Genomic DNA, 14,536 nt, shown 5'->3' with positions numbered 1-14,536 from the left:
AGAGCAGTTTCATGGGCTGAAAAATGGTGATACACAATATAATAATACAATAATGAATAAAGGATACCTCCAATTGGCTTATATATTTAGTCGTACTAGTCTAGGAGGGCTTTCTGAAAGGCATAAAGAGACTGGGAAACATATATTTAAGGGAAGGTTGTAGGGGCTTTTAAAGCTAGGCATTGCATATTTCAATGATTACCCCAAAAGACTAGACTTCTAGATGGAAAATTAATGGCCTCTTTTTGGCAAGCATAAAATGAATGAGAAATGCCTAATTCCAAATTGAAACTCCACACAGATAAGGCTAAATCAAACCCATGCCCGCAGTGTCGTGGACCCCTGGAGTGGCTCCCACCGATGACATCATCCTCCAGAGACAGGCAGACAGCCAATCAGCTTGTTTTCTGTGCAACCCGGGTTGAAAAACCCGGGTTGCACCATTCATAGTGCAGGCAACCCGGGTCCGACCCGGGAATTACCCCTCGATAAATCCCGGGTTGAAGACCCGGGTTTTTAGACCCGGGATTTTTGACTTGTACCATTCATACTGCACCAAGACCCGGGTCGTTTGAGCTCGCCCCGGCAAAAACCCGGGATTTTGGTGCAGTATGAATGGGGTATAATATGCAAAACATGTAGAATTTAGCATATAGTTTTATTATTATACTTTATATTTATATACCGTCAATCATATTACACAGCACTGTACGAAGAATATGTAACTATTCAGTCCCTACACATATGGGTATGTGTAGGAGATGTTCGTCACCAGAGTAAGCGCTGGAGCTTTACACTTTGACTTTGATCATAGTATCGACACGGACTGTATGGTGGGGAAAGTTTCATGTATTCCGGCCGTATGAGGACGTCCACACACCTGCATACATCGACACCTAGCCAAGGCTAGCCTAACAGGTTACAATCATGGTCAACAACTGTGTATCGTTTCAACTAATTTATATTTCTCTTTCATCATCATCACCATTTATTTATATAGCGCCACTAATTCCGCAGCGCTGTACAGAGAACTCACTCACATCAGTCCCTGCCCCATTGGAGCTTACAGTCTAAATTCCTTAAAACACAGACACACACAGACTAGGGTCAATTTTGATAGCAGCCAATTAACCTACCAGTATGTTTTTGGAGTGTGGGAGAGAAACCAGAGCACCCGGAGGAAACCCACGCAAACACGTGGAGAACATACAAACTCCACACAGATAAGGCCATGGTCGGTAATTGAACTCATGACCCCAGTGCTGTGAGGCAGAAGTACTAACCACTAAGTCACCGTGCTGCCCACAGATGTTATACGGTTATTTATGTAGAAGTTCACAGCTAACCAGTTTCAACCTCTCAGTGCTGATGGCTCATGGGGCATCCGGTGTGTCTGAATAGTCTTCACCACGTGCTTCTCCACAGCTTGGATCTCATCTCTGGCCCAGGTTTTATTCCGTTGTTCTTTTCTACCTGAAAGGAAGCAGAGTTGTCCATTACGAATCTGCGAAAATCAGATAAAGCAGCATGTTTTTGCATGACAAAACCGTGTGCTACACCGACCTTTGGAAGCCTTGGCTGGGCGTTGATCCCGTGTTGTTAGGTCCATACACCTGCTCCCTTCTAACAGGGAAGTGTCGACTGAATGCTTGTCTACTTGTCTCACTGTTACGGGGGCTTGATCATCATCTGACCAGTCACCCTGTAGCTGGACCAGTTATAAACAGGAATAGATATGTAAATGATGGCGGTAAAAGTCTAAACCATATATCATAAACGAGATTTCCAACTTACCGTCTGGCTCAATGTCCAACTCTTCCAAATTCGTGCCTTTGAATTCAGATCTTCTTGAAGATGTGTGCACTTTCAACAGAAGCAGTGCAGCCCTCCATCATTGCTCGGCACACCACAATGCTGGATATGTTTTGCCAGCCATGCACAAAGCGCCCCAGCGAGGGTGTCTTAAAGGTACCAGTTTCATTGTCAGCTTCAAGCTTCACACCATCTGCTAAATGTAGAAAGTTTGATGGAATAGTAAAGTCTTCCATCCTCTCCAAAGGGGTAGCTCTTCTGACATATAACGGTAGCCTTCCCATTTCTCAAAGCTTCTGATGAATGTCCTCTTGCGTGCCAAACCTGATTCGACCCGGTAGAAGAGATGTAGCCCCATCTACATGATGCATCTGTCATTTTGACAGTTAGTAAAATTTCACCCGACGTAAAGTTACTCAACAGCTTCCGAAAGCCACCACTGATGTCAAGTGGAACAGTCTGAGCAAAGGCAGACAGAGAATGGGTTTGTCACACCTGTGGTTTAGTTTACATGACTTCACGAGTCGCCACAGGTATTTACTTGCAAACAAGCCTTGGCAATCAGTACAGTGCATAAAACCTTCAGGAACCACGTGTTTGTCTGGTAGTTTGCACGGAATCAGAATGCCATCTCCTGTCCTTATCACCTCAGAGCTGTGGGCAAAGTTGTCTCTATTCCGAAGATGTGCAAATTGTATACGCCAGTCTTTCGAGTGCCTTGGAAATTTCATGGCCCAAGTACAGGGCCAGATTAAGACACTGTAGGCTCCTGGGCTAGGGGTACTGTGAGGCCCAGTCACAACCCCCCCCCCCCCCACTGGTGATGTCATAACCCATTTGAATATATTAAACTATAGATTTTTTCTCTTATACTTTTTCCTTTTTGCTATCCATTATGTGAGATCTCGTGAGAGTGAGACTATGACTCATTTCTGGGGCCCCCCAGCTGCCCGAGGCCCCTGGGCTTTAGCCCAGAAAGCCCTCGGGTTAATCCGGTCCTGCCCATGTAACTTCAGTCTCGTTACGATGAACAAGCTTGACATGCCGGACACAAAGCTGTCTCCATCAGGATGGTGGGACAGAGCCCTCAAATTGGAACAGTTGGGAGGTATGTTACATATAGGGTTAGATTTACTAAGAATAGAGTTTCTTGGCGGCGGTTTAGTGGTCCAAACTGCCGAATTTACTATAGGGCGGCTTGAGGCTTAAATTTAAAATCACTAGTGATGTACGGCAGATTGAACAAGCTAAACCGCCGGCAGTTTGGATGAAACAGCACAAGACAGTTTTAATACTTTAATGCTTCAGAAGGGCTGGATAACTCAAACATGCTGTTTGAACTATTTTGCCATTCAGAACATAAGAGGAAGCACAATTGACATTTAAATTATTTGGGCAATCATTATTGATTAAGGGGCAAAATGATTTTAATATTAACTTATGGGGGGAAAAAAAAAATATTATATTATTCGGGCACTATGTAATGCCAAATTGTGCAACATAAATAATTATATCCACCATTAACAATCATCATCATCATCAATTTATATAGTGCCACTAATTCCGCAGCGCTGTACAGAGAACTCATTCACATCAGTCCCTGCCCCATTGGAGCTTACGGTCTAAATTCCCTAATATACACACATAGACAGAGAGGGACAAACTATGGTCAATTTTGACAGCAGCCAATTAACCTACTAGTATGTTTTTGGAGTGTGGGAGGAAACCGGAGCACCCGGAGGAAACCCACATGCAAACACGGGGAGAACATACAAACTCCACACAGATAAGGCCGTGGTCGGGAATTGAATTTATGACCCCAGCGCTGTGAGGCAGAAGTGCTAACCACTTGGCCACCGTGCTGTTAACTTTATTATATATTCACATTTCCCACAGAATATAACATAATATAATGCTATAATAGTGTCCCCTTCAAAAATATAACAAAAAATTCCCTATAAGTTAATATTAAATAAATTTTGCCCCTTGATCAACAAATAATGATTGCCCAAATAATTTAAATGTCAATGGTGCTTTCTCTGGCAAAATGGCTCAAACAGCAGCAGTTTGAGCAATCTCACCATTCACAACCACCTCTTTCATTTTGGCCATTCGGATGGCGGTTTTGAAAACCCCAGCGAGTAAATCCAGCTGTTTGTATGTTCATCATTGTTAAAATCGGGATGGCGTTTTGTAAAGTGGTGGTTTTGGAAAATGTCATTTGTGGCCGTTTGATTGGCGGTATTTTGTCTTCTGTAAAACCAGCAGTTTCTAAACCGACAGAAAAATAGCCGAAAAGGTGCGGTTTGAGCAAACCTTCCTTTAGTAAGTCTAGCCCTTAGTGTTATATGGATCTAATAGAAGCTTGCGTGGAAACTGTAATTAGAGCAAAGTTACTCTGGATCTAACGGTATTAGTGTGAGGGGAGATCAGGTCAGGACCTCCGCTCCTCTCCTATAGGCCGCCCCCACAAGTAAAGACATTCTGGTTACAAAATCATGACATCACCGGTTTTCCTACCAACACCAAATTAACCATTTGCTGATGCTGAGCTGGATATATGCCCGTTTACATAGCGTGGAATCTGCAAATTTGTACTGCACACGCCACGCGCATGCAGCGTTCCACTTATCTACACTTGTGACTCTTTACGACTGAAGAAGTGAGATGGTGGACGATAGGGTTGTCTGATGCAGGCTGAGGACAGCAAGGAATTAATCTATGAAGCGGGTAGGTGCTTTCTTCATTGATTGTGCATATATTAAAGGATTTTGTGGGCATATGTTTAAAAAATATTTTATATTTTGCTTTTTTTCATTCGTACGATAGAAGGAAAAAAAAATTGTGAAAGTTAACATTTGCTAAAAAGGTCTGACCTGGCTGTGTATGCGCATGTTGGTGCATGTAAGGTACAGGTGCAGAGCTGGATGCATCTTACAAATTGCTATATTTCGGATGGTCTTTTAGAACCTAAGTAACGCCCAACATGCATCCAATCAGCATCAAACTCAAAGTGTCCACTTTCTCTTTATTAACCCTCGAGGTTTCACGGACAGCATGGAACCAATTATGGAGATGCGCACGGCAGCCCCCAGCCACCCTTAATGGTTGCCATAAAAAAAAATTTGGGTAAGAGGCAGAGAGGGCATGAGACATTAAGGAAAACAAAACAAAAAAAGGAGTAACTTTGCACCTTGGCAAAACCCTGTTGCATTGGAGGGGGACGTAAATTTAAAATGTGGGGACAGATTTATATTTGGGGTAGGGCATGTCCTAGATCAACTTTAAATTTCAAAGTATCAAGTATTTGTGCGCTACATGAAAAAAAAGCCAGTATTTAACTTATGGGCAAAATAATAAACTAATTTGCACCCCTTGCATTGTAACATGGTTTGTCCAGGAGCAAAATTACTCCTTTTTTTTTTAGCTTTGCTCTTTGACTCAGCCAAGAGAGTACAACCCACAAGTGGCCAGCTGGGAGCCGGTTAACATAACTGTTTTGCGCAAATTCAAATTAAAAAAAATCACATTAATAATAGAACTAAAATAAAGCTAAATACTGCAACCAAACATAAAGATGGAAGCATGTTGGTCATCTCTCTCCTATGGTATTTACTCTCTGTATCCTGCCTGTAGCATTCTTTTCAAGCTTTACCACTGAACCACTACAATCATTCCTATTGGTCTGTTATAGCACAGTACCTACCATCAACCTCTCTGGCTGCCCTCAACCAAGCTGCCCGTCAGAGACCCTCTTAGGAGAATTCTCCCTGGATGGCGAGGAAAGCAGCTTTTATCACCAGTCAGGGAATTAGCTTTGCACATAAATTATGTTAAACAGGTACCAACTGTCGTCTACTAAACACAGTAAGGGGTATATTTACTGAACTGCGGGTTTGAAAAAGTGGAGATGTTGCCTATAGCAACCAATCAGATTCTAGCTGTCATTTTGTAGAATGTACTAAATAAATGAGAAGTAGAATATGATTGGTTGCTATAGGCAACATCTCCGCTTTTTCAAATCCGCGGTTTAGTAGATCTAGCTCTAAGGCTCATTAAAACTGCGCCAGTCACATCTGTACTGCCTTGTTTAACACGGCTCACTGCTGTGTGTATAAATGTTTCTGTAGCAATGCTCAAAGTGCCCCAAACTGACGAATTTACTATATAGGGCGGCTTGAGGCTTCAATTTAAAATGACTGGTGAAATGCAATTCCCTGTAAAAGTGCAACTGCAAGATGCATAATTTGCCCCATTAAAAGTATAGCATGAGATCTAGTTTACACCAACCCTGAGCAGGCAGAAAAATCAGGTCCATTAGTGGGGGGAATGATGGGGGGGGGGGGTGAGCCAGTAAAACTGGGGATGCACTCAGCGGCAATTCATTTGCAGAGATTAGCTGGTAAATCTTCTCCCCGGGATTAGCATTTCATTTGCATTAACCCTTCAGATGCCTGGATGGCTCACCAGCTTCAGAATGAGCAGTGGAACTGTGCCGTAGATAAGAGATTACTATGAGACCAGCTGTTATCCTGCGCTCGCTGAATGGGTCTCTCAGCATTAATGCACGGCCCTGTTCAGACAGCAACCTCTATTTATACATCTGTGCCACGAGGGAGCCCATTTCAGTGTATCGGTGCTATATTTATCTGTACGAACCTCCGTCTTCTGAAATATTTACTAGTATAGCCAAGGATAAAGTGATCTATCTGAGCAACCCACCTTGCCGCTCTGGCTACAACACACAGAAACTCACAGGGGGAGAATGAACAGGGAAAGTTTTGTTTTTAAGGATTCGTAGGGTTTTATTAATAAAGTACAACACAGCAAAGCGCAAAATACTCTTTGGCGTCATCGTGCAACTGTGTTCTGATGCAACTAGATTTGTGCCAAAGTTAATTTGTTTTGTAAAGTGTGACGGCGGCATTTGCGGAGGAGCAGAGGTTGGCATTGCCTGATGGGAAGAATTGGTGGGAGTGAGGGTGTTCCCTGATGTGCACCGGGGCATCTAGTTTTGTAGGGAGGAGCAGAACTGAGATTTCACTTTGTGTGGAGTATGATAACTGAAATAAGATAAAAAGGTGGAGAGGGCACATTTTTAGGTAATTTATTTCTCTGCAGAAGTTTCACAGTTTTTAATAGCGCAAAAAAACTCTTTATTTTGGACAAGAGTTGGTGGAGATCAGGTTTCAAAACTAGCAGGTTTGATTTTGACGTGATGCTAACACGATGCACAGCGCACCTCCCTGCACTTGTCAGATGCAAAGGTGTCCCAGCAAGCACCGTGAAATGTGGTGTGAAGGCCACAGAGCTACAAAACCTGCGCATCCGGCAGGCTTCATATACAGGTGCACACACTCAAAAATGTGATTCGTAGTCATATTAAATATGAAATGTTCATTATACAATAGAGATCCCTTTAGAGATTGTAATCAACAAATTAATCCCGGAAAATATTTTGTGGGTGAACTATAAGTTCCTTGTATTAGTCAGAAGATGATTTAAAGGGTCATATTTGTTCGGAGGGTGTCTCCGCAGACCGTCTTGGACTACATGCAGACAGGCGGTTACCCCATATCTGCGAGGAGCACTAAAAGCATTTCAAATGGTACATAAACATTTAAGGCAACTCATGGAAAAACACACTATATAATAATGAAGTGCAAACATCCAACTTGTTGACTTATTATGGGCTAATACAGTACAGTCTGCTTCTGCTGCTACTTATATGTTAGTTAAATCCAGGGTCACAGTCACATCATTGCAGCCTGTAGCACACAGCCTTTGGCACCTTAAACCCCGCCCATCCAGTAGCCCCCATTCAATAACCCCGTCCATTCAGTAGCCACCCATCCAGTAGACCTGCCCACCCAGCAGCCATGCCCTACCCAGTAGCCCCACCCAACCAGTAATATGGCCCCATCCAGTAACCCCGCCCCATCCAGCAGACCAGGGGAGGGCTGGCAAATTTTAGCCTAGGCCCTAGGCTAAAATTTGCCAGTGGTTCCCAAACTGTGCACAGTGGCTCCTTGGGGTGCTGCGGCCAGGAAAATAAAAAAAAACAAGCAACAAAAAAAACTTACCAATTCGCGCGGCGCCCGGGAGCCAGCATCCTCCCTCCTCGCTTCTCACTGAATGTCGGGCGTGACGTCATCACGGCCAACATTCAGTGACAAATGGCAGGAGAGATGAGGATGCTGGGTCCCGGGTACCGCCAGATTGGTAAGTTTTTTTTGTTTTGCTTTGTTTTTTCTCTTCCTGGCCCCCGGGACGTGGAGGGGGCAGAGAGAGGGGATGCAGAGAGGGCAGTGAGTGGATGCAGAGAGGGCAGAGTGAGGGGATGCAGAAGGGGGCAAAGTGAGGGGATGCAGAGGAGGCAAAGTAAGGGGATGCAGAGGGGGCAAAGACCCACCCCATCCAGTAACCCCGCCCCATCCACTAACCACACCTTTTTGCACAGAATGCCCCACAAATTTACCAGTCCTATCACAGAGTAATATATGGTCTACACAACCCTTCACTATTCACCTCACCTCAGACAATTATATTTCCTCAGATAACTCCCAAAATTAATTTAGCATTACCCCAACACCAATTAAACTCACATTCCTTAAATCCAGTTTTCTTCTCTGATAAAGGAAAATAAGCTTGTCACAGTGCAGGGAAGAGCTGCCTCTCAGTCGCTGCTGTCTGGACTTACAAACCAAACGTCTAATACTTAAATCTATAGTATACCTGACAAAACACTTAAGTATTCTATATAAAGCTGTATCCACACTACAGGGCTACAATAAGCATTCATGAGTACACAGCACAAATCACCTATAATCTATTCATCTCTCTTGTATCTGTGCAGTGTAGAGAAAGAGGGATATAACACGGAGACAGGATGGTAGACACACTGCCGATAAAGCATTACATATAAACATGTCAGACCCAGGTACAAAGCTGCAGCTACTGACCACATCATCATGAACCGTTTCTGCTGTTAGCGCCTAAAGCGCTGGTCTCAGCTTTGCTATTTGAGGATTTGTGAATTACAATCTCGTGATCAACAAAAGCCAAAAATAGAACAAGGAAAGAGGGGTGGGAGCTCTGCCAGGTTACCTTCCTGTGAATGGAAAGTCACAGAATATGGACTATGTGTATGAGCTGTGGAATGTCACACAGAGACTACGTCATTACCGACATCAGCCCAATATACAGAACTTAGGTATGATGAATAATTACTAATTACACAAAGGCTCAATGACTGAAAGTTAAGAAAGTGATCAGGGGTGAATGTAAAACCATAGCGGACCATACAACTGCAAGAGGCCACATGGTCCAGCAGCCAATAGGACACTGAACCCAAAGGAAACGTGCAGCTATTTGGCTGAACGTTGATTTAATAAGACAGAGTTTGGATTCTGCAGATAATGAGATAATTTAAAGTTGAACATAAAGTGCAGCCTTCAATCCAGCATATAGATTTCCGCAGCAAAGAGGCGACAATCATCATCATTACCTTACAAACATTTATTCTGTTTATGTGGGTGCAGACGTTACATCTAACCCTATATCAAGATCTGTGTAACTCAAAGTAAGAGGCGTGTGTAACTTGCACCTGCATCCTCTCACTGTACTGCACTTCCATGTAAGGCCCCTGATCCGCCTTTCCAAGAGCAAGGGGCCACAAGATAAGTAGTACGTATGCACCAAGGCACAGCTGTACTTACATACATCTATAAATCACATTCTAAATGTACAAGTAATGTTATAGAGTCAGACTCATTCTCTTTGACCAACGCCCAACCTACACATTGACTCTTGTGCACAAACCCATTCTCAAAACTGGGGGGGGGGGATATTCAATAACAGGGGAAGAGAGGATTAGGCTGCACAGGACAGTATAATGTGTTGTGGCAAAGAGGCATATTTGCCACAGTTCCCCTATAAGGGAACTGTTAAAAACACAACTAGTCTTCAGAAGCAGGCTGCAGACAAGGCTAAAGGTTCCCTGGGATACTATTTGAGCACACACACACAGACAGGTGTTCCACATGGGTGCGATTGGTTTGCTGTGATTTATTTGTAGTGCTTGGGGTGGAGGATAAAGACACTGTCTGTATGTGTAGGAGGGACCACTGATGCCAGTAAGTGGCCGGCTTGCAGACAGGGAAGTAATGTCTAGCCAGATGTAGGTGGTGGGGATTTTTGTCTACTGTTCCTGATATGATTGCTGAACCAGCGTTGGAACTGTTTTACCATCCTGACAACTGCCAATAAACAGTTAAATGGTTCAGCATACCTGTGTCGGATTCCTGTGAATGCTGTACTTTCTCACAGTGTATATATTATACCTGACCACAGATATGGCTCTCCATTCTGAGCACCAGAAATAACTTTGCACACTTTGCACTATATATAGCTATATGTACGTTATCTTTGGACAGACGACTTTTGGAGCTGACTCCTAGGTTTTGGACATATTTGCGGAGACCTGTATAAGTGATGATGATGATGATGAAGTGGTGTCTCCTGTACAAAGCCATTTACAGAAACAGAGCTGAATCCAGAGCTGCAGGGCAGGTATGAGCCATCAGCTTCATATAGCAGAGTAGAATCCACGAGGCACAGAGGGAAAGTTAGGGATCACTTTTGTGTATCATGTATGGTACAACAATGCCCATGGTGGGTTGTCCGGCACTAAACACAATGGGCCAGATTAAGAGTTAGGAGTAAATCCAGCAAATTCCAATTCTGCACCCTGACAATGCAATTAATACAGAAATGTTTGTTTGTCGTTATAACAACCATTCTCTAATAAGGTTTTACAGCTTCTGGAATCTGTCTAGTTACACAGCGTCATTAATATGAAAAGATACATCCAGAACTGGAGAGTGTGGTACCTGATGTTGTCAATCAGACGGTGCTGGGACTCTTCAGTGAGGATCATGGGTAAGGTATAAGCCAGACGATCCACCTTCCTCTCCTGAGCGTATTGTTTCAGCAGAGCAAACACCTTCTCCTTCAAGACCGGCTGGTCTCCCAGGACCTCGTCAAGCTGGAGGAGATAGCCAGAGGGTAAGACAATAAACATCAAAAATGGCACAAAACAGACGGTGACGTCACACTGAGATTATCTAGGTCTCATTTACTTTGTGAGGTTCAATCTACTGCCATTACCAGGGGCAGAATACACTTTAATTTGCAAAGGGACAATGCTCATAACTGACCCACATTACTACACTTCCTGCTTATTACAAAGTGTTTCCACAAAGTAAGAACATTTATTACGTGTCACTTTTGTGTATTTTAAGGTTTTTATTATATTGGAGAAAGTGGTCTAGCAATGGATCCCATTATAAGTGTAACCCTGGGTACACACTACAGAAAATTGCTCCCGATGCGATATCGTTAATTATTTTAACAACGAGTGAACGTCCCGATCAGCAGCTGATTCATGTGTACACAATATACACGTTTTATCTTCAGATCTGTGCTCTTCCATCTGTCATAACCATCGGCTGAAAAGATCATGACTCTGCAGACTCCATAGAGATCTATGGACACTGCCGGTCCTGAGTGCAGAATTGGAACAACACTGTTTCATCGTTAACCAAGATTTTTAATCCGTTTATAAAATGAAATAATATGATGTGCTTTGTAATGATAATCGTTCATCGTTGGAGCACACACACTAATGTGATATCAGGCCGAACGGTCATTTATTGTGTGATTGGCCCAATAATTGGGTGAATAACCTGTAGTGTGTACCCAGCCGAAGAAGGAGACCTAACCGCCAGAATTCAGATCATTGAGGGAAGATAAAAGTCTGTGCACCCTCCCGCCAAGCAAAGGCTTCTAGTTAATCCACAAGCTAGATACTAATGAATATACAGCCCATACAATGCATGTGGCTCACTGCAATCTATAAACACATTTTATTCCTGTATAATAGAGTGTAATACGAATACTATTTATGTAGTTTTATGTATTTTATTAAGTGATGAACACAGAATATTCTGAAGAGTGCAATCCTATTTCATAACCATATTTTTGACAGCCATATATTCCTTAATAAAACAGGAAGGTATACAAATTACCAAACGTTGAACAAAGACACCAGTATGCTCTCTGCTTTGTGGGAAAGCTCACCTCAGTGCCTGCTCTCTTGTGGGAAAGCTCACCTCAGTGCCTGCTCTCTTGTGGGAAAGCTCACCTCAGTGCATGCTCTCTTGTGGGAAAGCTCACCTCAGTGCATGCTCTCTTGTGGGAAAGCTCACCTCAGTGCATGCTCTCTTGTGGGAAATCTCACCTCAGTGCCTGCTCTCTTGTGGGAAAGCTCACCTCAGTGCATGCTCTCTTGTGGGAAAGCTCACCTCAGTGCATGCTCTCTTGTGGGAAAGCTCACCTCAGTGCATGCTCTCTTGTGGGAAAGCTCACCTCAGTGCATGCTCTCTTGTGGGAAAGCTCACCTCAGTGCATGCTCTCTTGTGGGAAAGCTCACCTCAGTGCATGCTCTCTTGTGGGAAAGCTCACCTCAGTGCATGCTCTCTTGTGGGAAAGCTCACCTCAGTGCATGCTCTCTTGTGGGAAAGCTCACCTCAGTGCATGCTCTCTTGTGGGAAAGCTCACCTCAGTGCATGCTCTCTTGTGGGAAAGCTCACCTCAGTGCCTGCTCTCTTGTGGGAAAGCTCACCTCAGTGCATGCTCTCTTGTGGGAAAGCTCACCTCAGTGCATGCTCTCTTGTGGGAAAGCTCACTTTAATCTATACCTTCTAAGGTGTCCAAGAGAAAATAGAAAAGATCTGTAAGGATTGTGTCAGGATAAAGCATAAATCTGATATGCTGAAATAGAATATTGGATGTCAGGACCCAAATAAATGTTTGCATGAATACCTAAATTCACCTGATGTTCAATTCAGATAAAGGTGTGACTAAATGAGCCCAGGAACAGGTAATTGAGTTAGGTAAACCCTTTGTGCAGAGACCAGCTTTAGATATGCAGATCAGACATCCATTGTATTTGATCATGTATTTCCCTAGCTAATTTACTTCCCTTCAATAGGTAGTATAAACACAAACTAACCCCTAGGTGTAAATTAGAGAGCTTGCAGTTATTTACAAGGGATAATTCATAACTGCAGGGTAAATAGGTTGTATCAAATGAATCCATTGATAAGCTAGTGTAACAGTAAAAGACGCAGAGTCTGATGTAATGGTGTTTGGAGGTTTTTACATCCCAGTGTGAGGAGATAAGCCTGCCACTTTTAGCAGCTTCCAGGACATAGCACTGTTTGCTTGTGACACTTGAATAGACTTGTAGGTACCGCTCAGCATGTGGCCTGGCTCAATGAGGCCAGGGGATAACATAGCCTATATGTAATACTGTATAGACAGAAAGAATTCAGTTTTAAAATATGCCACTTAAAATCAATAAAAGCAGAGATCAACCACCTATTCCTCAATAGCATGAGGAAGGGCAGCTCATATGGTAAATTAAGAATTCTGACCCACAGAGAAATGGAGAAAAGGAGTGGAAGCTCTGCGAATGCCCTGTACTTAGGCATGTTTGATATGACAAGATGAACCAAGTCATAAGGGATTTGTTAATGATAAGATTGGATCGATGTAACGCTGTCCAGGACAAATATATCACATTGTAGAATTGGTTAATAAATCAGGCAACAGGTAAATTTGGTTTGAAAAGGTGTCCCAGGACACAACCCCGATTAGCATTAACCCTGCCCCTGTGAATGCCGCACCCATTTGAGGTTGCTTAAAAATCTGTGTTCTGAGGGAACAAATTGTCAGACTTTTGGGGATCAATCTATTTGAAGGACTGTCCATTATTTCTGCCTGCCCCAGGCATACAGATTATTATATGTAAGTAATGCTCTGTACGTTATCTCTTTTATTTTAAACTGTTTTGCTTGTTATGTCAAATTTATTATTTGTTTATTCATTATTTTTCTTTATATCTGTATGCCCTGTACCTTTTGTATATTAAATCTAAAATTTAATAAGTTGCGTCCTTGATACTCTAAAGAATCCATAGCCTGTGTAGAAGAGAGATTGCTTATCCAGGTTACCCTGTGTGTGACTGGTTGATACATTTGATTAACAAGCTGTGTGTGCTTGTATGTACATTTGTGTAACAGTCTGGAGGTGTGAAGAGTTAACCCTGTGGGTGCTGGTGTGAGTCTTGCTAGTTTGTGGAACTAGGAGCCTGTGTGCCAGCGTGGGACAGTATATTGGGGTCCTATTGCCCATAACCAATAGGTGGTGGCTGTACCTGAAGTGTCTGGGGGGTGTGAGAGCGCTGTGTTTGGGGGCGATTCCGTAGGTCTAAGAACCTGTGTGATAGGTGAGAGAGACTGCGGGCTGAAATCGTGTGTGACCTCATACAGCAAACACCCCAACGTCACGGCAGCTGGGAGCGCGTTCGTGACAAATTGGTGGCAGCAGTGGGATGATTCCCCTGCCAGGATGATAGAGAGAAATTTTCATAATAATCGGTTGAAGGCTCATAATGACAGTGAGAGCCAGCTAGCAGCTATTACAGTGGACCCAGGGGGAAATTAGATGAGATGATCTTGGGCATTGACCTGTCAGTCAATGCCCATGCCATCTCTTGAAGGGGGGAGATGTCAGGATAAAGCATAAATCTGATATGCTGAAATAGAATATTGGATGTCAGGACCCAAATAAATGTTTGCATGAATACCTAAATTCACCT

General features: G+C 43.2%; 1 protein-coding gene across 1 annotated transcript in view; it reads right to left on the bottom strand.

Annotated features, from left to right (window-relative positions):
* GRID2IP (Grid2 interacting protein) overlaps window positions 1-14,536 on the bottom strand; it is a 77,758-nt gene that overhangs the window by 55,218 nt on the left and 8,004 nt on the right. The window contains exon 3 of the mRNA XM_075179343.1: window positions 10,704-10,858. Within this exon, the coding sequence (XP_075035444.1) occupies window positions 10,704-10,858 (155 nt within the window). The remainder of the gene's footprint in view (window positions 1-10,703; window positions 10,859-14,536) is intronic.

This window comes from Mixophyes fleayi, chromosome 7, assembly GCF_038048845.1.
Source record: "Mixophyes fleayi isolate aMixFle1 chromosome 7, aMixFle1.hap1, whole genome shotgun sequence".
NCBI lineage: Eukaryota > Metazoa > Chordata > Amphibia > Anura > Limnodynastidae > Mixophyes > Mixophyes fleayi.
The sequence above is the reverse complement of the archived record's forward strand: the minus strand, read 5'-3'. Positions and strand labels throughout refer to the sequence as shown.